We start from the raw sequence: 24,844 nt of genomic DNA, 5'->3' as shown, positions 1-24,844 counted from the left end.
GCATCTAAAACCTCTGGTGGAGGAGACCTGGGGTCCGGGTCCTACCAAGGGTCCACAAGGGAACATGTTTGTCCATGGTCAGGAGAGGACTCAGGAGCCCAGATCCTACCAAGGGTCCAAGAGGGGCGCTGCATGTCAGAGGTCCAGGAGAAGACCCAGGCCTCCAAGTCCAGGAGGAGACCAAGAGGTCCAGGTCCTACCAAGGGTCCAGGAGGTGACCAAGAGGTCCAGGTCCTACCAAGGGTCCAAGAGCGGAGCTGGATGTCAGTCCAGGAGGAGTCCCAGTTGCCCACCCCGTGACCCCAGAGCATTGTGGTTGTCCCCTGCTGTCCCCCCATTTCCCGTCGCGTCCCCCCCCTTCTGCTGTCCCTCCATGACCGGTGTTGCAACTCCTGGTGGCTCCTCGCCAACCTCCTTCCCCGAAATGAGGAAGAACCAGGATGTCCAGGCAACCCCACCCCCCACCTCCTGTGGGTCCCAGCCCCCACCCCCCCGGCCCCCAGGACCTGGGACCCCTTCCCAGTGGGTCACAGCCCCTTCCCAGTGGGTCACAGTCTCCCTCGCCATGGGGGCACCCAGGTGGACCTTCCTCAACCTCCACCCAGGTGGCCCCGGGCTTCTCCGTGGGCTTCCCAGCCCCCACTTGGGTGCACCAAGACATTGGGGCCCCCCCCTCGCCTATGGGTGGATCCGCGTCCGGAGCGCCCGAGTTAACCATTAATGGGTGGTGCCACTATAAAGGGACCTCCTGGACCCACCGTCCTCATCCCCCACCTCTCCAGCCATGGGGGCCCCGGTGCTGCCCCTTCTCCTCGGCCTTCTCCTGCTGCAAGTGGACCTCACCCGTGGCCAAATGTGAGTCAGTGGGACCTTCTCCATCCATGGGATCCCCCTCCTCCGGAATCCCCCTCCTCCAGGATCCCCTAAGGGACCTCCCCAACCCATTGGACCTTCTCTTCTGGGACCCCCACCTCCCAGGATCTCCTATGGGATCCCACCCATTGGACCTTCTCTTCTGGGACCCCCACCTCCCAGGATCTCCTATGAGATCCCACCCATTGGACCTTCTCTTCTGGGACCCCCACCTCCCAGGATCTCCTATGGGATTCCACCCATTGGACCTTCTCTTCTGGGATCCCCACCCATGGGTTCCCCCACCTTCCAGGGTCTCCTATGGGATCCCACCCATTGGACCTTCTCTTCTGGGACCCCCACCTCCCAGGATCTCCTATGGGATTCCACCCATTGGACCTTCTCTTCTGGGACCCCCACCCATGGGTTCCCTCACCTTCCAGGATCTCCTATGGGATCCCACCCATTGGACCTTCTCTTCTGGGACCCCCACCCATGGGTTCCCCCACCTTCCAGGATCTCCTATGGGATCCCACCCATTGGACCTTCTCTTCTGGGACCCCCACCCATGGGTTCCCCCACCTTCCAGGGTCTCCTATGAGATCCCACCCATTGGACCTTCTCTTCTGGGACCCCCACCCATGGGTTCCCCCACCTTCCAGGGTCTCCTATGGGATCCCACCCATTGGACCTTCTCTTCTGGGACCCCCACCCATGGGTTCCCCCACCTTCCAGGATCTCCTATGGGATCCCACCCATTGGACCTTCTCTTCTGGGACCCCCACCCATGGGTTCCCCCACCTTCCAGGATCTCCTATGGGATTCCACCCATTGGACTTTATCTTCTGGGACCCCCACCCATGGGTTCCCCCTCCTCCCACGATCACCTATGGGATCCCACCCGTTGAACCTTCTCTTCTGGGACCCCCACCCATGGGTTCCCCCACCTTCCAGGATCTCCTATGGGATTCCACCCATTGGATCTTCTCTTCTGGGACCCCCACCCATGGGTTCCCTCACCTTCCAGGATCTCCTATGGGATCCCACCCATTGGACCTTCTCTTCTGGGACCCCCACCCATGGGTTCCCTCACCTTCCAGGATCTCCTATGGGATTCCACCCATTGGACCTTCTCTTCTGGGACCCCCACCCATGGGTTCCCTCACCTTCCAGGGTCTCCTATGAGATCCCACCCATTGGACCCTCTTCAGGGACCCCCACCCATGGGTTCCCTCACCTCCCAGGATCTCCTATGGGATCCCACCCATTGGACCTTCTCTTCTGGGACCCCCACCCATGGGTTCCCCCACCTTCCAGGGTCTCCTATGGGATCCCACCCATTGGACCTTCTCTTCTGGGACCCCCACCCATGGGTTCCCCCACCTCCCACAATCCCCTATGGGATCCCACCCATTGGACCATCTTCTGGGACCCCCCAACCCCTTGGACCCTCTCTTTTAGGACACCCCACCCATGGGATCCCTGAACCCTGAGATCCCCTCACCCATGAGATCCCCACCCATAGGACCCCCCTGGCTTGGACCCTGATAATTGGAACCCCCTCCCCATCCAAGACCCCCTGTCCCATATGGAACCCCTGTGGTGGAACGTCCTCCCCAACCAAGACCCCCTGCCCCACACGGACACCCCAAAGTGAACGTCCTCCCTACCCAAGAGCCCCTGCCCCACATGGACACCCCAAAGTGGAACGTCCTCCCTACCCAAGACCCCCTGCCCCACACGGACACCCCAAAGTGGAACATCCTCCCTACCCAAGACCCCCTGCCCCACACGGACACCCCAAAGTGAACGTCCTCCCTACCCAAGACCCCCTGCCCCACACGGACACCCCAAAGTGGAACGTCCTCCCTACCCAAGAGCCCCTGCCCCACATGAGACCCTCACGGTGGATGCCCCACCCTGAAGGAGCTCCCCATATTCAGGAGTCCCACAACCAAGAACCCTCTCTCTGAGGCCCCCAACCCACCTGGGACCTCCCTGCTGGGGACCTCAACCTTCCCAAGGCCCCCAACTGGGATGAGAGTCCCCTTTGAGGACCCCTCAGGTTGGGTTCCAGGAAGATGTTGGAGTGCGATGGGGGGATTTGGAGTTGCTTGAGGTCCACGGGGCAGCTTGGGGGAGTCTTTGGGGTGCCATAGGGACCCCATGATCCTGAGTGGTGGAGGGGGAAGATCTGGAGGTCCCTAGAGAGCTGTGGGGCCAGGTTTGGGGGGCATCTGGGACCCCAAGGGTGCTGTGGAGGACACTAACCTACCCTTGATGTCTGATGTCCCCAGGGTGACGATGGTGACACCAGCGGTGCTGAGACTGGAGATGGAGGAGGTGGTGGTGGTGGAGGCGCCGGGGTTGACCTCCCCCGCTGAGGCCCACATCACGGTGCAGGACTTTCCCCTCAAGCGCCAAATGCTCTACCAGACCCGTGTGCCACTGAGCCCCGCCGAGGGCATGTTGGCCAACACCACCGTCAAGGTAGGTCACCGCCCCTGTGTCACCTCCCTGCCGGTCACTGTCCTCTCTCACCCTTGGGAGGGTGGCCCATGGGGCTCAACCTTGTATGAGGTGTTGTGGAATCTCCACAGGGCTGGTGGGACCTGGGGGAGGATGGTCACCGTGGGTCTTCAGTGGTGATGGCTCCGAGACCCTTGGGGACAGTCACCCCAGAGTTCACAGAGGTGGTCAATCATGGGTCTACGGGGATGGTCACCTTTGAATCCTTGGGGACAGTGACACTGAGGTCCTTGGAGATGGGTCGCTCTGTGATTAGAGGATGGTCACCCCTGGGTCTCTGGGAATGGTCACCTCTGGATCTTTGGGTACAGTCACCTCAGGGTCCCTGGTGATGGTCACCTCTGGATCTTTGGGGACGGTCACCTCAGGGTCCCTGGTGATGGTCACCTCTGGATCTTTGGGTACAGTCACCTCAGGGTCCCTGGTGATGGTCATCTCTGGATCTTTGGGTACAGTCACCTCAGGGTCCCTGGTGATGGTCACCTCTGGATCTTTGGGTACAGTCACCTCAGGGTCCCTGGTGATGGTCATCTCTGGATCTTTGGGTACAGTCACCTCAGGGTCCCTGGTGATGGTCACCTCTGGATCTTTGGGTACAGTCACCCCAGGGTCCCTGGTGATGGTCACCTCTGGATCTTTGGGTACAGTCACCTCAGGGTCCCTGGTGATGATCACCTCTGGATCTTTGGGTACAGTGACCGTGAGGTCCCCAGAGATGGGTCACCCTGTGATTAGAGGACGGTCACCCCTGGGTCTGTGGGAATGGTCACCTCTGGATCTTTGGGTACTGTCACCTCAGGGTCCCTGGTGATGGTCACCTCTGGATCTTTGGGAGTCCTTGGGAATGGTCACCCTGTGATTAGAGGATGGTCACTCTGGAGTCCTTGGGGACCAGCATCCTCAGTCCCATTTCCTGGGCATGGGTGCCATCTGCTGTCCTCTACCGCGTCCCGGTGGCACAGGTGCCACTTGGTGTCCCCTGTCCCCGCAGGTGTCGGCCAAGGCTCTGCAACAGGCAACCGGGAAGCAGTTTGTCTCGGTGACGGCGCAGGTGGCCGGGGTGACCCTGGACAAGGTGCTGCTGGTGTCAATCCAGACCGGCCACATCTTCTTGCAGACCGACAAGCCCATCTACACCCCTGGCTCTAACGGTGTGTCCTTGGGGTCTCCTTGGTGGCATCTTGGTGTTGGGTCCCCTCCACGGCTCCTTGGGATGCCGGGGTCCAGCATCCCTTTGGAGACCTCCCTACGGTGTCCTCATTGAGGTCCAGCACCCAGTTGGGGACATCCTTTTGGCATCTCCGCTGGGACTCAGCACCCATTTTGGGGTCCAGCACCCATCTCGGTATGTCCCTGTTCACCTCGTCCCTCGTGTCCCCTCCCAGTGCTCTGCCGCCTCTTCGCCGTGGGCCACCTCATGGAGCCAACATTCAAGACGGTGATCGTGGAAATCAAGGTAGGTGCCTGCTGGGGACACAAGGACATGGGGACACGAGGACATGGGGACACAGCCACCCATGCCACCATCCTTAACCACTCCATGTGGCTTCAGACACCCGATAATGTCATCATCAAGCAAATACCCGTGTCCTCCCCAAAGAAGACCGGCATCTTCTCCCTCAATCACCACCTGCCTGAGGTTGTCAGGTGAGCTCCACCTCCCAAGGTGTCCTGGGGACATCCATGGCTCCAGGCTCATCCCCTCACCCTATCCCCACCCTTTCCAGCCTGGGGACATGGACAATAATGGCCAAATTTGAAGACTCACAAGACCGGGTCTTCAGCACCCAATTTGAAGTCAAGGAGTACGGTAAGGTGGGGTGGAGACCCTCAGAGCCCTGGGTCCCTTCTGCCTTCTCTGGATTCCTGGGTCCATTGGATGTCCCACCCCACAGTGCTGCCAAGCTTTGAGGTGGTCCTGGAGCCGGAGGAGAAGTTCCTCTACATTGACCGGAAAGAGGATTTCCGGGTGTCCATCACAGCCAGGTAGGGTGGGGGCCCCAAAACTTCTCATTCTGGGGGGGTCATGGGAACTGATGTGGGGTGACATTCCTGCACAAAGTCCCCAGGGATGAGGGGGTGGCCTGGGTGCGAGGTGACGGGGATGAGGGTGATGGAGACGTGGGGGGAGTGGGACACGGGGTGAGGGAGTTGGCAGGGCGCCATGGGATGATGGGTGGACACGGACGTGTGGAGGGTCAGGGAGAAGGTGGTGAGGACGTGGGGCAGTGGGGTGACGGGGTTGCGTTACGAGATGATGGGACACAGGGTGACAGCAATGTGGATGTGGTGGGGACGTGGGGATGGGGGTTGATGGGACAGTGGTGGCTTGTCCCCAGGTACCTCTATGGGAAGCAGCTGCAAGGCTCGGCCTTCATCCTCTTTGGCATCATGGTGGACGATGAGAAGAAGAGCATCCCCGAGTCCCTGCAGCGCGTCAAGGTGACCCTGTCCTTGTCCCTATTGCAGTCCCCTCTTGACCTCTGTCCCTTGCTGAGCCTGGTCATGCTCCACCTCATCCTTCTCCCCATCCCCACCCCTGGTCATGCTCCACCTCATCCTTCTCCCCATCCCCACCCCTGGTCATGCTCCACCTCATCCTTCTCCCCATCCCCACCCCTGGTCATGCTCCACCTCATCCTTCTCCCCATCCCCACCCCTGGTCATGCTCCACCTCATCCTTCTCCCCATTCCCACCCCTGGTCATGTTCCACCTCATCCTTCTCCCCATCCCCACCCCTGGTCATGCTCCACCTCATCCTTCTCCCCATCCCCACCCCTGGTCATGCTCCACCTCATCCTTCTCCCCATTCCCACCCCTGGTCATGCTCCACCTCATCCTTCTCCCCATCCCCACCTCATCCTTCTCCCCATCCCCACCCCTGGTCATGCTCCACCTCATCCTTCTCCCCATTCCCACCCCTGGTCATGTTCCACCTCATCCTTCTCCCCATCCCCACCTCATCCTTCTCCCCATCCCCACCCCTGGTCATGCTCCACCTCATCCTTCTCCCCATTCCCACCCCTGGTCATGCTCCACCTCATCCTTCTCCCCATCCCCACCTCTGGTCATGTTCCACCTCATCCTTCTCCCCATTCTCACCCCTGGTCATGCTCCACCTCATCCTTCTCCCCATCCCCACCTCTGGTCATGCTCCACCTCATCCTTCTCCCCATCCCCACCCCTGGTCATGCTCCACCTCATCCTTCTCCCCATCCCCACCTCTGGTCATGCTCCACCTCATCCTTCTCCCCATCCCCACCCCTGGTCATGCTCCACCTCATCCTTCTCCCCATCCCCACCTCTGGTCATGCTCCACCTCATCCTTCTCCCCATTCCCACCTCTGGTCATGTTCCACCTCATCCTTCTCCCCATTCCCACCTCTGGTCATGTTCCACCTCATCCTTCTCCCCATTCCCACCCCTGGTCATGCTCCACCTCATCCTTCTCCCCATCCCCACCCCTGGTCATGCTCCACCTCATCCTTCTCCCCATCCCCACCCCTGGTCATGCTCCACCTCATCCTTCTCCCCATCCCCACCCCTGGTCATGCTCCACCTCATCCTTCTCCCCATCCCCACCCCTGGTCATGCTCCACCTCATCCTTCTCCCCATCCCCACCCCTGGTCATGCTCCACCTCATCCTTCTCCCCATCCCCACCCCTGGTCATGCTCCACCTCATCCTTCTCCCCATCCCCACCTCTGGTCATGTTCCACCTCATCCTTCTCCCCATTCCCACCCCTGGTCATGTTCCACCTCATCCTTCTCCCCATTCCCACCCCTGGTCATGCTCCACCTCATCCTTCTCCCCATTCCCACCCCTGGTCATGCTCCACCTCATCCTTCTCCCCATCCCCACCTCATCCTTCTCCCCATTCCCACCCCTGGTCATGTTCCACCTCATCCTTCTCCCCACTCCCACCCCTGGTCATGTTCCACCTCATCCTTCTCCCCATCCCCACCCCTGGTCATGCTCCACCTCATCCTTCTCCATTCCCACCCCTGGTCATGTTCCACCTCATCCTTCTCCCCATCCCCACCCCTGGTCATGTTCCACCTCATCCTTCTCCCCATCCCCACCCCTGGTCATTTTCCACCTCATCCTTCTCCCCATTCCCACCCCTGGTCATGCTCCACCTCATCCTTCTCCCCATTCCCACCCCTGGTCATGCTCCACCTCATCCTTCTCCCCATTCCCACCCCTGGTCATGTTCCACCTCATCCTTCTCCCCATTCCCACCCCTGGTCGTGCTCCACCTCATCCTTCTCCCCATCCCCACCCCTGGTCATGCTCCACCTCATCCTTCTCCCCGTTCCCACCGCTGTCCCCATGGCTGTCCCCTGTCCCACTCACTCCGTGCCACAGGTGAACGATGGGGATGGAGAAGCTGTGCTGTCCATGGCCACCTTGCGGCAGCGATTCCCCAACCTCCAGGAGCTGGTGGGACATTCGCTCTACGTCTCCGTCACCGTCATCACCGAGTCAGGTGTGCAGGACAATCCCGGCGGTTGGGGGACAGCAGGGTCATGGGAGGTCATGGGTTATATGCCTCCATCACGGTCTTCAAGAAGTTGGGTAGGTTTGGGGGACACCTGGAGACACAGAGGGGTGGAGACAGTGGTGACACGTGGGACCGGGGAGACGGCTTGGGGACAAGAAGGACGAGGAGAGGTGGGGTTGGGGACAACGAGCATGGAGATGTCTGCGGCCACGTAAGGTGGGATGGAGATGTTCCTGGGGGCCACCAGAAGCCCTGTCCTGGTGCTGGGTGACATGGCTGTTCCCACGGTCACCACAGGCAGTGACATGGTGGAGGCCCAGCGCAGTGGCATCCGCATCGTGACGTCCCCGTACACCGTCCACTTCACCCGCACCCCCAAGTACTTCAAGCCGGGGATGCCCTTCGATCTGACGGTAACGACACTTGGGGACAGGGATGGGATGGTGGTGGCATTGGCCCAGGACCCCCAGGGTCCTCAGCACCCAACATGGACGTGAGATAAGCCTGGAGGTTTGCAAGTGGAGGAGAGTTGAGGTCCCTACGTCAAGTGGTGTCACACGGAGAGGGTCTGGGGACTACGATGTGTCCCGGTGTCACCAGGATGGCACCGGGTGACACATCCTTCATGCCATGTCCTCCTGTCACACCACATCCCCTGCAGGTCTACGTCACAAACCCTGATGAGTCTCCGGCTCCACGTGTCGCCGTCAAGGCTGATGGCTTCCAGGGTCTCGTCTCCACCCAGCGTGATGGTACAGCCAAGCTGGTCCTCAACATGCCAGCCAACAGGGACACCGTCCCCATCACCGTGAGTGGCAGACGTTCCAGGGTGGCCTTGGAACTGGGGCAGCCAAAGAGGATGGGCTCAGGGGTGGTTGAAGTGACCTGAGAATTGGGGTTGCTGAGACAACCGAGATGGCTGAGATGCCCAGAGTGACCGAGGACCACGGCCAGCATGGTCACCGCCGACCAAGGGACAGGACAAGAAGATCAGGACAGCCTAGACGTCCATGGCAGCCAAGGGTTGGGGCTGCCCTGGTCGCTGTTGACCAAGGAACGGGATGGCCAGGAGACCACCATGGTTGAGATGCTGTGGTTGAGATGGACTGTGGTTGTCAGGATGCCCAGAGTAAGCGAGGACCGAGGCTGACCAAGGAGGAGGACATCTGGCCTCCATCACAGCCAAAAAATTGGGTTGACCAAGACTTTCAGGGTGATCGAGGATGGCCGGAGTCAGAGAGACCGGTGGAGATGTCTGTAGTGGTCACATCCTCCGTAGTGGCCTACGGGGTCAACATGGTTCAACAGTGACCCACAGAACTGGGATGGCCGAGGTCAGGTGGACTGGAATGGTCAAGATATTCAGGACAACCAAGAGCCGATGTCAGGGGGAACCACAGTGGTTGAGTTGACCAGAGTGACCAAGACATCCTGGCTAGCAGAGATGATCGGGTTGACAAAGGAAGGGTCAGGGCGACCAGGACAGCCGTGGTGACCCCTGCCCAGGTCCACGCCTGTCCCTGTTGACCAGGTGCCACCATGTCCCCTGTGCTGCAGGTGCGGACGAGCCAAGCGGGGCTGCCTCCAGAGCGCCAGGCCTCTCGGCAGATGACTGCCGAAGCTTACCGCAGCCAAGGAGGTTCTGGCAACCTCCTCCACCTGGCCGTGGGGGCCACCGAGCTGCAGCCTGGTGACAACCTGGCCGTGAACTTCCACCTCAAGAGCAACAACATTGCCACCCGTGACTCTGTCCGGTACTTCACCTACTTGGTGAGCACACTTGGCCTCTGCCAACCCGCTGCCCCCTCTCTTGAGGACCTCAGTGTCCCGGTGTCCACCAGCCCTGCCTTTGCTCACCCCCCACAGATCATGAGCAAGGGACGCATTGTCCAAGTGGGGCGACAGCGGCACGAGGCCGGCCAGAACCTGGTCACTATGTCATTGCCAGTGACACCTCAGCTCATCCCTTCCTTCCGCATCGTGGCCTACTACCACGTGATGCCCAACGAGATCGTTGCTGACTCCATCTGGGTTGACGTCAAAGACACTTGCATGGGGACCGTGAGTGTGTCCCACTGGCCGAGGGATCGGGCGGGGCTTGAGGATACTGAGTGGCCTCCGGGGTGGCCCATGGTGGCTCTTGAGGTGGCCCATGGTGGAGGCTGGGTGGTACTTGGGTGGATTGAATAGTCCACAGGGGGCTTGGGAATCTCACGAGAGGGACTGAGCAGCCCTTGAGAGGCTTGAATCGTGGAATCATAGAACCGTAGAACCACCAGGTTGGAAAGGACCCATTGGATCATCGAATCCAACCATTCCTAACACTCCCTAAACCATGTCCCTCAGCACTTCATCCACCCGTTCCTTAAACACCTCCAGGGAAGGCGACTCCACCCCCTCCCTGGGCAGCTGTTCCAGTGCCGATGACTCTGTCTGTGAAGAACTTTTTCCTGATATCCAACCTGAACCTCCCCTGACAGAGCTTGAGGCCATTCCCCCTTGTCCTGTCCTCTGTCACTTGGGAGAAGAGCCCAGCTCCCTCCTCTCCACAACCTCCTTTCAGGCAGTTGTAGAGAGCAATAAGGTCTTCCCTCAGCCTCCTCTTCTCCAGGCTAAACACCCCCAGGTCCCTCAGCCGCTCCTCGTCAGACGTTCTCCAGCCCCTCAGCAGCTTCGTTGCTCTTCTCTGGACACACTCCAGAGCCTCAACATCCTTCTTGTGGTGAGGGGTCCAGAACTGAACACAGTATTCGAGGTGCGGTCTCACCAGTGCCGAGTACAGAGGGAGAATAACCTCCCTGGACCTGCTGGTGACCCCATTTCTGATCCAAGCCAAGATGCCATTGGCCTTCTTGGCCCCCTGGGCACACTGCTGGCTCATCTTCAGTCACTGTCAACCATCACCCCCAGGTCCTTCTCCTCCGTGCAGCTCTCCAGCCACTCTTCCCCCAGTCTGTAGCACTGCACAGGGTTGTTGTGCCCCAAGTGCAGGACCCGGCGTTTGGCCTTGGTGAACCTCATCCCATTGGTCTCAGCCCATCGTTCCAGCCTGTTCAGACCCCTTTGGAGCCTCCCTACCCTCCAGCAGATCCACACTTCCTCCCAGCTTAGTATCATCCGCAAACATCCTGAGGGTGCACTCAATGCCCTCATCCAGGTCATCAATAAAGACATTGAACAGGGCTGGACCAGCACCGAGCCCATGATGGTGGTTAGGTGTCCCTTGGAAGGTTTGGATAGTCCATGAGGAGCCTGGGCATCTCTTGAGGCCCTTGGGTGGCCCAGGTTGACCCCTTGATGGTCTATATGTTTCATGGTGGAGGACACAGCTACCCCTGGAGGACTCCAACACCCCATGGAGCTGAGGTACCCCCATGGGGCAGCTCCTGAGGGTGTGGTGAAGAGGTTTTGGAGGCATTCCTCACCCCATGTCCATGGCAGCTGGTGGTGAAGGGAGCAACGGAGGCGGACAACCGAGTGCACGAACCGGGGACACCCATGCGGCTGCGCATCGAGGGGGACCACAACGCCTACGTGGGGCTGGTGGCTGTGGACAAGGGTGTCTTCGTCCTCAGCAAGAAGAACAAGATCACCCAATCCAAGGTGGGTGGTCCGGGTCCCCGTCTCTACTGTCCCCAGGTGGTGGCAGTGGTTGTCATGGCTGTTCCTTGTCGGTCACAGATTTGGGACACAGTGGAGAAGGGTGACATCGGCTGCACCCCAGGCAGCGGGAGGGACAACGTGGGTGTCTTTGCTGATGCTGGCCTCAGCCTGGTCTCCAACGTCCAGATCTCCACGCCGCAGCGATCCGGTAGGGGACACGTTGGGACGACTTGGAATGACACCTGGGGGATGGGGTTGGTGACACCTCGGGGATGGGGGACGTGTGCTCTCAGCTTTGGGAGGTGACAACTCATGTCAAGAAGGGGTGACACCTGGGTTTGGTCAGAACCTCACGGCTCTGCCCCACCTCATGGTTCTGACCTGCGCACTCTGTCCTCAGAGGTCCCGTGTCCCCAGCCCGCGAGACGCAAGCGCCGCTCCCTGCTCCTCGCCCAGGACAAAAGCTCCAAGGGTAGGTGGCACTGGAAGGGTCCAACGTCCCCAGGAACACCAGATTGTCCCACACCTCTGGGGACACCTCGTTGTCCCATGTTCCTGAAGGTGCCAAAGTGTCCCAGGTCCCTAAGGGCCACCAGAATGTCCCCGATGGCCCTCAGGCCTTTGGTGATACCACAACATCCCATATCTCAAGGGCCACCAGAGTGTCCCATGTCCCCGAAGGCCCTCAGGCCTTTGGTGATACCACAACATCCCATATCCCAAGGGCCACCAGAGTGTCCCATGTCCCCGATGGCCCTCAGACCTTTGATGATACCACAACATCCCATATCCCGAGGGCCACCAGAGTGTCCCATGTCCCCGATGGCCCTCAGGCCTTTGGTGATACCACAACATCCCATAACCCAAGGGCCACCAGAGTGTCCCATGTCCCCGATGGCCCTCAGACCTTTGGTGATACCACAACATCCCATAACCCAAGGGCCACCAGAGTGTCCCATGTCCCTGATGGCCCTCAGACCTTTGGTGATACCACAACATCCCATATCCCAAGGGCCACCAGAGCGTCCCATGTCCCCGATGGCCCTCAGGCCTTTGGTGATACCACAACATCCCATATCCCAAGGGCCACCAGAGTGTCCCATGTCCCCGATGGCCCTCAGACCTTTGGTGATACCACAACATCCCATATCCCAAGGGCCACCAGAGTGTCCCATGTCCCCGATGGCCCTCAGGCCTTTGGTGATACCACAACATCCCATAACCCAAGGGTCACCAGAGTGTCCCATGTCCCCGATGGCCCTCAGGCCTTTGGTGATACCACAACACCCCATATCCCGAGGGCCACCAGAGTGTCCCATGTCCCCGATGGCCCTCAGGCCTTGGGGACTGGGTGCCAGTTGGGTGCTTTGGTGCCGGCAGCGGCCAACTACACGGACAAGGCGCTGCGTAAGTGTTGTGAGGACGGCATGAAGGACAACCCCATGGAGCACAGCTGTGAGCAGAGGACCAACTACATCCAGGATGGAGAAGCCTGCATCCGGGCCTTCCTCGACTGCTGCATCTACATCAAGGGCATCCGTGACAAGAAGAAGCGCGAGTTCCATCTCGAATTGGCTCGAAGCAAGTGTTGGGTGATGGTTGGGGGTGGTGGGCTTGGGTGAAGGTCAGGTGAACCTCAAGCATCACTTGTACTGTCCTTGGGTGAAGGTCAGGTGAACCTCAAGCATCGCTTGCACTGTCCTTGGGTGAAGGTCAGGTGAACCTCGGGCATTGCTTGCACTGTCCTTGGGTGAAGGTCAGGTGAACCTCAAGCATTGCTTGCACTGTCCTTGGGTGAAGGTCAGGTGAACCTCAGACATCGCTTGCACTGTCCTTGGGTGAAGGTCAGGTGAACCTCAGACGTTGCTTGCACTGTCCTTGGGTGAAGGTCAGGTGAACCTCGGGCATTGCTTGCACTGTCCTTGGGTGAAGCTTGGGTGAAGGTCAGGTGAACGTCGGGTATTGCTTGCACCATGCTTGGGTGAAGGTTGGGTGAAGGTTGAGTGTTGCTTGCACCATGCTTGGGTGAAGGTTGGGTGAAGGTTGAGTGTTGCTTTGCACCATGCTTGGGTGAAGGTTGGGTGAAGGTTGAGTGTTGCTTTGCACCATGCTTGGGTGAAGGTTGGGTGAAGGTTGAGTGTTGTTTGCACCATGCTTGGGTGAAGGTTGGGTGAAGGTTGAGTGTTGCTTGCACCATGCCTGAGCAACGCTGGGGTGATACTGGGTCCACCCAGGGGCTGGGCCCCTGAGGCCTCGGGCACGATGGACGGTGCCACCCCCAGGTGAGGTGGACGATGGCTTCCTGGCTGACGAGGACATCACCTCACGGAGCCTCTTCCCGGAGAGCTGGCTGTGGCAGGTGGAGCACTTGGTGGAGAAGCCCAACGAGCTGGGGTGAGCCTTGTGCCCTCGGCCCACCACCCCTTCGCCCCACGGCTCAACGTGGGGATCGTTACCTCCTCCCTGCCCGGCTCTGGACACTGCCTCGCCCAATCTGGAGAGCAGCTATGATGCCTCCAAGTTCAGACAAGGGCCATCTTTGACCTCCTGGTGCTACCTGGGGACCACCTATGCCGCCTTGGTCCAGCTCAGGGGCCACCTATGACCTCCTTGTCTGGCCTGGGGACCAGCCAGGACACCCCCTACCCCAACCTGGTGGCTGCTTACACCCCTCTAGCCTGGCCTGGGGCAAGTTATGACCCTGCTGGTCACTCCCATCCTCTCCAGCATCTCCATGAAGACCCTGCCCGTCTACCTGAAGGACTCCATCACCACGTGGGAGGTCCTGGCTGTCAGCCTCTCACAGACCAAGGGTATGTGATGGAGGAAGGTGGCGCTGAGGATCAGAGGGATCCTTGGGGTTGTCCTTGGGGCTTGAAGGGTCCCCCAAAAGGCTGGTGGGGTTTTCTTTGAGTTTTGAGGGCTCTCCAAAAGCTTAGAGGGGTGCGGACTACTGGAGAGGTGCCCCAGGTTTCGGAGAGATCCACCAAAGCTGGGCGGCTCTCCTTGGGACTTGAGGGGTCCCCCTGAGCCTCAGGAGGTCTCCGTGGCGCTTGAGGGGTCCCCTTAAACCTTGGGAGGCCTCCACGGAGCTTGAGGGACCCGTGAAGATTTGCGAGACCTTCATGGGGCTTGAGGGACCCCCTGAGCCTTGGGAAGCCTTCATAGGACTTGAGAGGTCTTCATAGGATTTGAGAGGTCTTCATAGGACTTGAGAGGTCTTCATAGGATTTGAGAGGTCTTCATAGGACTTGAGAGGTCTTCATAGGACTTGAGAGGTCGCCCTTAACATAGGGAGGACTCCACAGGACTTGAGGGACCCGTGAAGATTCGTGAAGCCTTCATGGGGTTTAAGGGAGTCCCTGGGAGGGTTCCATGGGACTTGAGGGCCCAACAAAAGCCTGAGCCCCATCTCCCTGGGGGCCACCCCACAGGGCTGTGTGTGGCCGACCCCTACGAGATCACGGTGATGAAGGAGTTCTTCATCGACCTGCGCCTGCCCTACTCTGTGGTGAGGAACGAGCAGGTGGAGATCCGCGCCATCCTCTACAACTACTGGACGCACGAAATCACGGTTGGTAGGGGACCCACGCAGGGGCTTCTTGGGGTTCTTTGGCCACCTGAAGCCCATGGTTAACCTCTTGATGTCCTCCAGGTGCGGGTGGAGCTGATGTACAACCCAGCCCTGTGCAGCGCCTCCACCTCCAAGGCGCGCTACCAGCAGGTCCTCAAGCTGAAGCCGCAGTCGTCGTGGGCCGTGCCCTTCGTCGTCGTGCCGCTGCACCTGGGGCTGCACGAGGTCGAGGTGAAGGCAGCCGTACGGGGCAGCTTCGTGGCTGACGGGGTCAAGAAGAAGCTCAAAGTTGTGGTGAGTGGCTGTTGCTGCTCACGGCATCTCCAGCGCTTGGTAGCACTTCCAGCCCTGAGATGTCCTCAGCGCGGAATCCCTGTGACATCCCTTGACTCTACTCCTCCACCTTCATTCTGGTGTTGGTACCAAGGGATGAAGGATCCTCCCTCCAGGATGCTCAAGTGTGGTCTCTTGGGGGGTTTCCAGTTTGTCCCATGATGTGGATGTGCTGGTTTACACCGGGACACCTTTCCTGGACAACCCAGAGAGGTTGGGAAGGGGAACCCAAACCCAGCCCAACCTTTACCATCGGACTCTTGCCTCTACAGCCCGAAGGGATGAGGTTGGAGAAGACGGTGAAGATAGTTGAGTTGGACCCGAAGACGAAGGGAGTCAGTGAGTGGCCTTGGCTGGTCTTTGGGGATGTCCCAACCTCATGGGGACGTCCCACTGAGGGAAGGATCTGGGGCATCTCAGAAGTCCCACCGTAGGTCTGGGACTTATTCGGGGATGAAGGATGTGCCACCATAGGACTGGGGCATCTTGGGGACAAGGGACATCTCGCTATGGAGGTGGGGCATCTCGGGGTATGAAGGATGTGCCACCAAGGGTAGGACTGGAGCATCTTGGGGACAAGGGACATCCCGCTATGGAGGTGGGGCATCTCAGGGATGAAGGATGTGCCACCAAGGGTAGGACTGGGGCATCTTGGGGACAAGGGACATCCCGCTATGGAGGTGGGGCATCTCAGGGATGAAGGATGTGCCACCAAGGGTAGGACTGGGGCATCTTGGGGACAAGGGACATCCCACTATGGAGGTGGGGCATCTCTGGGAATGAAGGATGTGCCACCAAGGGTAGGACTGGGGCATCTTGGGGACAAGGGACATCCCGCTATGGAGGTGGGGCATCTCGGGGATGAAGGATGTGCCACCATAGGACTGGGGCATCTTGGGGACAAGGGACATCTCGCTATGGATATGGGGCATCTCAAGGAAGAAGGGACTTCCTGGTATGGCTCTGGATCATTTTGAGGGACACGGGACATCCCGCCGCAGATGTGGGGCAGGGCTGGGTCACCTCAGAGAGGCGGGGCGTGAAGGATTTGGGTTCACCCATCTCCATCCTGGTCTTCCTGCCCCGTAGATGGTGTGCAGGAAGAGAAGGTGAGGGCAGCAAACCTCTCTGACATTGTCCCCAACACCGAGTCGGAGACCAAAGTCAGCATCCAAGGTGAGAGCAGGGGCGGAGGACGCATGTGGGGAGGAGCTCGGAGAGGATGGGACACTCCTGGCTTGATATCTCCCTTTCTTCTGGTCCAGGCAACCCTGTGTCCCTCATGGTGGAGAAAGCCATTGATGGGGCCAAGCTGAAGCACCTCATCGTGACACCAGCGGGCTGTGGGGAGCAGAACATGATTGGGATGACGCCCACTGTCATTGCCACCCACTACCTGGACGACACGTTGCAGTGGGAAAGCTTTGGTGTTGACCGGCGTGCTCAGAGCATCGAATTGATCGCAAAGGGTAGGAGCATCCCCTGAAGGGTGGAAACATCTCCTGACTTCCTCTCTTGGAGGCCAAAATGTCACCATGACCCAAAGTGCTGAAGAAACCTTGGGTTGAAGAAGACAGGGGTGGGATGCTACCAGTTTGGAGACTTCTAGAGCTGCCGGTTTGCACCGGAATGTGCTCTGGAGTGAGTTGGTGGCTTGAAGCTACCTCAGTTTTGTTGGGTGGTCCTTGTGTTGGCCAATGACTGGAGGACATTGGTGGCTTGAAGTGGCTCTTGGGTGCTCTTTGTGTTGGCCAACCACCATCTCCTCAACAGGTTATGCGCAACAACTTGCTTTCCGGAAACCTGACAGCTCCTTTGCTGCCTTCAAGACCCGTCCATCGAGCACCTGGTGAGAGTCACGTGGCCACCATTGAGCAGGTCTGGGTGACCAAGATGGACGTGATGCCAAGGTCCTCCCGTCCCTAGGTTGACAGCCTACGTGGTCAAAGTCTTTGCCATGGCCAAAAAGCTGGTGCACATCGACCACGAGGTGGTTTGTGGTGCTGTGAAGTGGCTCATCCTGGAGAAGCAGAAGCCAGATGGGATCTTCCAAGAAGATGCTCCTGTCATCCATAAGGAGATGGTGGTATGGGGGCGAATCAAACCCCGTCTCTGGTGGTGGCCAAAGCCCTGTTGGCCTGAGGATGGGATTTGGAAGGAGCTGTGGGGAAAGGACTGTTTTGGGTGACAGAGACAAGCGTTGGGTGGCCGAAGCCTGCTGTGAAAACCATGACCCCAAGGGTTGTCCACTCCGTTTTGTCCTACAGGGAGGCTACCAGGGTGCTGAGCCCGAGGTGTCGCTGACGGCCTTTGTCCTCGTGGCGCTGCAGGAGGCCCGAGGGATCTGCAAGGACCACGTCAACGTGAGTGGCCCAGTCCTCGACCTCACATGGGGACTTGGGGGGAACAACTGGAATCTGTCACATAAGACTTCAAGGTGAGGAGCATCTACCTGAGGATCCAAACTCACCATCCTTTCTGCCCAGAGCTTGGAAGGAAGCATCAATAAAGCTGCCGAGTACCTTGCCCGGAGGTATCAGTCACTCGCCCGACCCTACACGGTGGCCTTGACCTCCTATGCCTTGGCCTTGACCGGGAAACTCAAAAGCGAGAAGGTTCTCATGAAGTTTTCCAAAGGTGATGTCCCACCACGGGGTACAACATTGAGGGGTGGGGGGAGAGCTAATTATGGGTTACGTGGAGGGGGAGGAATCATCTCTAGAAGGTGCTGAGGGACCAATGCCGCCCCAGATGGCAAAAGCTGGGAGGAACGCAACGCTCATACCTACAACATCGAGGGGACGTCCTACGCGTTGCTGGCCTTGCTGCAAATGGAGAAGGCGGAGCTGACGGGGCCGGTGGCCCGGTGGCTTGCTCAGCAGAACTACTTCGGTGGTGGCTACGGATCCACTCAGGTGGGTTACGGACCCTCTTGGCACCCATGGGTGCTGTCCTGGCACCACCTGACATCGGGATGGGGGATAGGAAGATGGGAGATGAAGGGATGTGGCGTGGCTCCTGGGGTCACCACCATGGCGTGTCCCTGGGGGACATCTCTGGTCCCGTGGGATCTCAAGGGCTTTGGAAAACCCACAAGGCCTCTCTTTGAGGACACCCTAGGGGACATCTCCAGACCCTGGAGACCCCCAGGGTCACCTCCTGTCCCCGGGGAACACTTCTACTCTATAAGTCCTCCAAGGTTACGCTCCCCGTGGCCCCAGGATTTGGGGTCACCCTGGGCTCAGGGTCACCAATGGGGCTTTGGGGATGCCCCAGACGGTGTCCCCAATCCCTGGTGACACAAGTGTCCCCGCAGGCCACCATCCTGGTATTCCAAGCGTTGGCCCAGTACCAGGTGGCGACTCCGCGGCAGCTGGAGCTCAGCCTCGACGTGTCGGTGCTGCTGCCGCGCCGCGCCAGTGCCGTCACCTACCGCATCGAGAACCGCAACGCCCTGGTGGCGCGCTCTGCCGAGGTACCACCAGCCTTGACGTCAGCGTCACCGTCCCCAGCAGGACCCTCTGCTCCCTCTGCTCCCTCTGCTGTTGACCACCCATGGGATGACCCTGTCCCACCCGTGGCTCTTCGTGTCCCGGGGCAATCTTGTCCCCTCGCTATGGCTTCAGTTGTCCCTTCTGTGTCCTTCCAAGACTGGGAGTGTCCCTGCCGTGTCCACCCATGCCCCAGGCTGACCTTCTCCCCTCCTTTGCTGTGACCCGGGACGTCCTGTCCCTTCCACGTCCATCCATGTCCTCTGATCTCTGTGTCCCCTCCATGTCCTTCAACGTCCCTGTCCCCTTTGTGTCCTACAACGCTACCGTCCCCTCAAAGTCTTGGGTTGTCTTTGTCCCTTCTACACCTCCTCGATGTCCTCACCTAAAGCCATGGCCCAGGATGCCCCAACCCTGGGGACATCCCTGTCCCTCCTCAACGTCCTTTGTCCCCACAGACCAAGTTCAACGAGGACTTCACGGTGAAAGCTGAGGGCACGGGCAAGGGGACGATGACAGTGGTGACCGTCTACAACGCTAAGGTCCCAGAGAAGGAAAACAAGTGTGACAACTTTGACCTGCGGGTGCAGGTGGAGGACGTGAAGACGGGTGAGTCCCTCACGTGTCCTCCTTGTGTCCCCCCGGTACCCACTCTGTGTCCCCTTTGTTGTCCCTCATGTCCCCTCGTTGTCCCCTCACAGGCAAGGAGCTGGAAGGTGTCATCCGCTCCGTCAAGATCACCATCTGCACCAGGTAGGACAGGCTGGGGACACCATTGGGGACATTGGGGACATGGGAGAGGGGAGCAGGGATAGGGACATCGGGGACAACGATGGAGACTTTGGGTCCGCCTTGTTCCTTAGGGGTCCTTGGGAACAGGGACATAAAGGGTGGGGACACAGGGGACAATAGGGCGGTTGGGAACAGGAAGGATGGGTGGCCTCAACCCTGTCCCCATAGGTACCTGGACAACATCGATGCCACCATGTCCATCCTCGATGTCTCCATGCTCACGGGCTTCTCCCCTGACCTCCAGGACCTGAAGAGGGTGAGGACGGGGACATGGGGACACACATGGAGACCCAGAGGGACACACGTGCCCTTGCTCCTTTATGTCCCACGGTGTCCCCATAGGGGCACAAGGACGTGGAGAAACATCTTCCCACGTGTGCCTGCGTGTCCACGTGTCCCCATATTCCACGGTGTCCTTGCCTTTTCCTCCAAGGCCGTGTGTCCCCTGGTGTCACGGTGTCCCCTGGTGTCACGGTGTCCCCTGGTGTCACGGTGTCCCCACGTCCCTTCAAGTCCCCAGCATCCTGCCGTGGCCACGTGTCCCCGTGTGTCCCATGGGGACAGCATCACCACGTCTCTGTGTGTCTCCTGACGTGGTTGCGTGTCCCCGCGTGTCCCCGCGTGCCCGGTGTCACCGTGTCCCTGTCACCAGCTCACAGATGGGGTGGACAAATACATCTCCAAGTTTGAGATCGACCTCCCGCAGTCGGAGCGCAGCAACCTCGTCATCTACCTCGACAAGGTGGGGACGTGGGGATGGGGACAGAGGTGGGCCAGGGTGGGGACACGATAGGACAAGGTGAGACAGGGCTGGAGACGTGAGAGGACGGTCACGGGGACGGGGACAAGGTGGGACAGGGATGAGGGATGGACCTGGGGAGGTGGGACCTGGGGGACAGGACTGGGACAAGGATGAGATGGTGGCACCGGTGGGGTTGGGGACAGGGAGAGGGACTGGAACGAGGACAGAGACAGGAGTGAAGGTGGGGACAGGGATGAGGACACGAGTGGGGACAAGAAAAGGATCTCGGGTGTGGACAAGGCCAGGGATGGGTCTGGGTCGTGGATAAGCCCTGGGGACACGGGTGGGGACACGGCCAGGCTGAGGGCTGTCCCCATGTCCCCGTGTCCCCATGCCCAGATCTCACACAAGGCCGAGGAGTGCTTTGCCTTCAAGGCCCACCAGAGGTTCCGGGTGGGTTTGATCCAACCCGCGGCCGTCAGCGTCTACAGCTACTACAAGATCGGTGCGTTGCTGTCCCCTTGGGTCACCCTTGGGTGCCCTCCATCCATCCGTGCTCCTCTATGCCTCCTGTCTTCCACCGAGTCCCCTCTCTGTCCCCTCCGTCCCACCACGTCCCTGATGATCTTCTCCACCTGCCCGTGTCACCGGGTCCCTCCACGTCCATCGTTTCCCCGTTGGTCCTCTCTCTCCACCTGTCACCACTCTGCCCTCGTGTCTTCCAATGGTCCTCTCCCCTGGTTTCCCCCCATCGTCTCATGTCCCCTCGTGTCCCCATGTCCCTACAGATGACCGCTGCACCCGTTTCTACCATCCGGACAAGGAGGGTGGGAAACTGTCCAAGATCTGCCAGGGGGACGTGTGCCGCTGTGCCGAAGGTGACGTGGGGACACGGGGACGTGGGGACAGAGTGGGTCAACCGTGATGGGACGTGTCATTGACGTGATGGGATGTGTCATGACTGTGATGGGACTGTGTCCCTGCTGTGATGGGACACATCATTGATGTGGTGGGACCATGTCCCTGCTGTGATGGGACATGTCATCGATGTGATGGGATGTGTCATGACTGTGATGGGACCGTGTCCCTGCTGTGATGGGACACGTCATTGACGTGATGAGACATGTCATGACTGTGATGGGACGTGTCATTGACGTGATGGGACACATCATTGATGTGATGGGACGTGTCACAGCTGTGATGGGACCACATCCCTGCCACGATGGGACACATCATTGACGTGGTGGGAGATGTCATGACGGTGATGGGACCACATCCCTGCCACGATGGGACACATCATTGATGTGATGGGAGATGTCATGACTGTGATGGGACCACATCCCTGCCATGATGGGACACATCATTGATGTGATGGGAGATGTCATGACTGTGATGGGACCACATCCCTGCCACGATGGGACACATCATTGATGTGATGGGACGAGTCATGACTGTGATGGGACCGTGTCCCTGCCATGATGGGACACATCATTGACGTGGTGGGAGATGTCATGACGGTGATGGGACCGTGTCCCTGCTGCGTTGGGGGGTGTCTCCGCCGTGACGGGCCATGTCTCTACCTCTTGTCACGGCTGTGTCCCCATGTCCCCGCAGAAAACTGCTTCATGCGAAGCCAGGAGGACGTACCACTGACCGTCAACCAACGCATTGAGCGCGCCTGCGAGCCGGGAGTTGACTACGGTGGGACACGGGGGATGTGGGGTCATGGGAGGTCTTGAAGGACGTGGTTGGGGTCATGAAGAGCTCTAGAAAGACAGGAAGGATGAGGAGAGACGAGAGAGGGCAGGAAGGGAGGGACAGGTTGAGATGTGGAGGGACACAGGGAGGAAAAGAGGGAGACAGGGAGGTCCCCACACGCCCAGGGGCCACCCTGGAGTAGGGGTGCTGTGACAGGGTGGGGGTGACACGGTGACGCCCCTCTCCCTAGTGTACAAGGTGAAGCTGGTGGCCACAGAGCAGACGCCATCTCATGACAACTACATCATGACCATCCTCTCCGTCATCAAGATGGGTAAGAGCACCCCCGGGGTTGGGGACGAGGCCACCCCGAGGGATGTGGTGGGAGTCACCTGGGACCGGGGACCACCAGGGCAGGGTCACCTGAGTGGGTTGGCATCACTGGAGGGGCTTGGGGACACCCAAGCGGGTTGGAGTCACTGGAGGGGCTTGGGGACACCCGAGTGGGTTGGAGTCACTGGAGGGGCTTGGGGACACCCGAGTGGGTTGGAGTCACTGGAGGGGCTTGGGGACACCCGAGTGGGTTGGTGTCACCGGAGGGGTTTGGGGACACCCAAGTGGGTTGGAGTCAGTGGAGGGGTTTGGGGACACCCAAGTGGGTTGGAGTCACTGGAGGGGTTTGGGGACACCCAAGTGGGTTGGGGTCAGTGGAGGGACTTGGGGACACCCAAGTGGGTTGGAGTCACTGGAGGGGTTTGGGGACACCCAAGTGGGTTGGAGTCACTGGAGGGGTTTGGGGACACCCAGGTGGGTTGGGGTCACTGGAGGGGCTTGGGGACACCCAAGTGAGTTGGAGTCACTGGAGGGACTTGGGGACACCCAAGTGTGTTGGCGTCACTGGAGGGACTTGGGGACACCCAAGTGGCTTGGTGTCACTGGAGGGGCTTGGGGACACCCAAGTGAGTTGGAGTCAGTGGAGGGGCTTGGGGACACCCAAGTGGGTTGGCGTCAGTGGAGGGACTTGGGGACACCCGAGTGGGTTGGAGTCACTGGAGGGACTTGGGGACACCCGAGTGGGTTGGAGTCAGTGGAGGGACTTGGGGACACCCAAGTGGGTTGGCGTCACTGGAGGGACTCGGGGACACCCGAGTGGGTTGGAGTCACTGGAGGGGCTTGGGGACACCCAAGTGGGTTGGAGTCACTGGAGGGACTTGGGGACACCCAAGTGGGTTGGCGTCACTGGAGGGACTTGGGGACACCCAAGTGAGTTGGAGTCAGTGGAGGGGCTTGGGGACACCCAAGTGGGTTGGCGTCAGTGGAGGGACTTGGGGACACCCAAGTGGGTTGGAGTCACTGGAGGGACTTGGGGACACCCAAGTGGGTTGGAGTCACTGGAGGGACTTGGGGACACCCAAGTGGGTTGGAGTCACTGGAGGGGCTTGGGGACACCCAAGTGGGTTGGAGTCACTGGAGGGACTTGGGGACACCCAAGTGAGTTGGAGTCACTGGAGGGACTTGGGGACACCCAAGTGGGTTGGAGTCACTGGAGGGACTTGGGGACACCCAAGTGGGTTGGAGTCAGTGAAGGGACTTGGGGACACCCAAGTGGGTTGGTGTCACTGGAGGGACTTGGGGACACCCAAGTGGGTTGGAGTCACTGGAGGGACTTGGGGACACCCGAGTGGGTTGGAGTCAGTGGAGGCGCTTGGGGACACCCAAGTGGGTTGGAGTCACTCAACAGCGCTGGGGACACCCAAGTTGTGTGGCATCAACCAAGAGTGCTGGGAACACCCAGTGGGAACGGACACCAGGGGGGTTGGTGTCACCCAAGGGTGCTGGGGAGAGCCAAGGGTGGTGTAACCACCCATGGACGATGACACCGGTGAACTGGTGACAACCGTGGGGTCCCTGGGGATGGAAAGTCCCCATTGTGGGGACTCTTCAGAGCGGGTGTCTCAGTTGTGTTGGGATGGAAACGATGTCCCCTGCGTGTCTTCTCCTGGGACAGGCACCGATGAGGACCCAGCAGGAAGCAACCGGACCTTCGTGAGCCACCGGCAGTGCCAAGATGCTTTGAGGCTCCAGGTCGGCCAGGACTACCTGCTCTGGGGCCTGGGCACCGACCTGTGGGCCACCGGCCGACGGTAGGGACGTAGGGACACCTCTGGGGCCATAGGTGGGACCACATCTGTGGGGCGATCAGAACAAAGGGACACGAGACGTGGGGCACTGGAGACAGGAGTAGATGAGACACAGCCACGGGGGCCGTGGGGACACCAACGCCCCAAGTACACAGATGGGTCCCCTTCAACGTAGAGGTTCTCCAGTGTCTCATAGAAGGTTGTGCACCCCATTGCCCATCCTTGTGTGTGTCCCACCTGGGGCGCCGTGGTCTCCTGACCCAGGTGTCCTCTGTCCCCTCGCTGTCTCCAGGTTCTCCTACCTCATCGGCAAGAACACGTGGCTGGAGGCGTGGCCCTCGGAGGAGGACTGCCAAGAACCTGAGCTGCAGCCCCTCTGCCAGGACTTCATTGAGTTCGCCGAGGCCATGACCATGTTCGGGTGTCCATCCTGAGCGGGTGTCCCCCACCCATGACGTCCTCCACTCTCGCTACTCCTCGTTGCTCCCTCTTTTTGTTTGAGTTAAAAAGTCCTTTCTGAGTGCTCGGCTTCGGATCTTCTCGGTGGGGGATGTGGGGACGCTCTAGAGGACAACCAACGGAG

The 24,844-nt window shown here is 59.7% G+C and overlaps 1 protein-coding gene across 1 annotated transcript; it reads left to right on the top strand.

Moving 5' to 3' along the window:
• Nucleotides 1-698: 698 nt before the first annotated feature.
• Nucleotides 699-24,782, top strand: C3 (complement C3). Its single transcript, XM_054051778.1, has 40 exons — nt 699-855; nt 3,150-3,342; nt 4,373-4,532; nt 4,767-4,837; nt 4,934-5,028; nt 5,109-5,191; nt 5,277-5,367; nt 5,721-5,823; nt 7,752-7,872; nt 8,185-8,300; nt 8,549-8,695; nt 9,445-9,657; nt 9,754-9,948; nt 11,329-11,490; nt 11,569-11,698; nt 11,891-11,962; nt 12,871-13,071; nt 13,725-13,884; nt 14,218-14,303; nt 14,925-15,064; nt 15,146-15,358; nt 15,670-15,736; nt 16,487-16,573; nt 16,663-16,866; nt 17,171-17,246; nt 17,324-17,483; nt 17,665-17,760; nt 17,884-18,034; nt 18,149-18,312; nt 18,714-18,872; nt 19,347-19,497; nt 19,590-19,641; nt 19,849-19,936; nt 20,333-20,422; nt 20,822-20,927; nt 21,211-21,300; nt 22,037-22,123; nt 22,371-22,454; nt 24,129-24,264; nt 24,554-24,782. The coding sequence occupies exons 1-40, from the start codon at nt 785-787 to the stop codon at nt 24,693-24,695; spliced, it is 5,013 nt and encodes a 1,670-aa protein (XP_053907753.1). The 5' UTR covers nt 699-784; the 3' UTR covers nt 24,696-24,782.
• Nucleotides 24,783-24,844: the final 62 nt, after the last annotated feature.

This window comes from Cuculus canorus, chromosome 30 (assembly GCF_017976375.1).
Source record: "Cuculus canorus isolate bCucCan1 chromosome 30, bCucCan1.pri, whole genome shotgun sequence".
NCBI classification, from domain to species: domain Eukaryota; kingdom Metazoa; phylum Chordata; class Aves; order Cuculiformes; family Cuculidae; genus Cuculus; species Cuculus canorus.
This window is presented reverse-complemented; position numbering and strand designations above follow the sequence as displayed.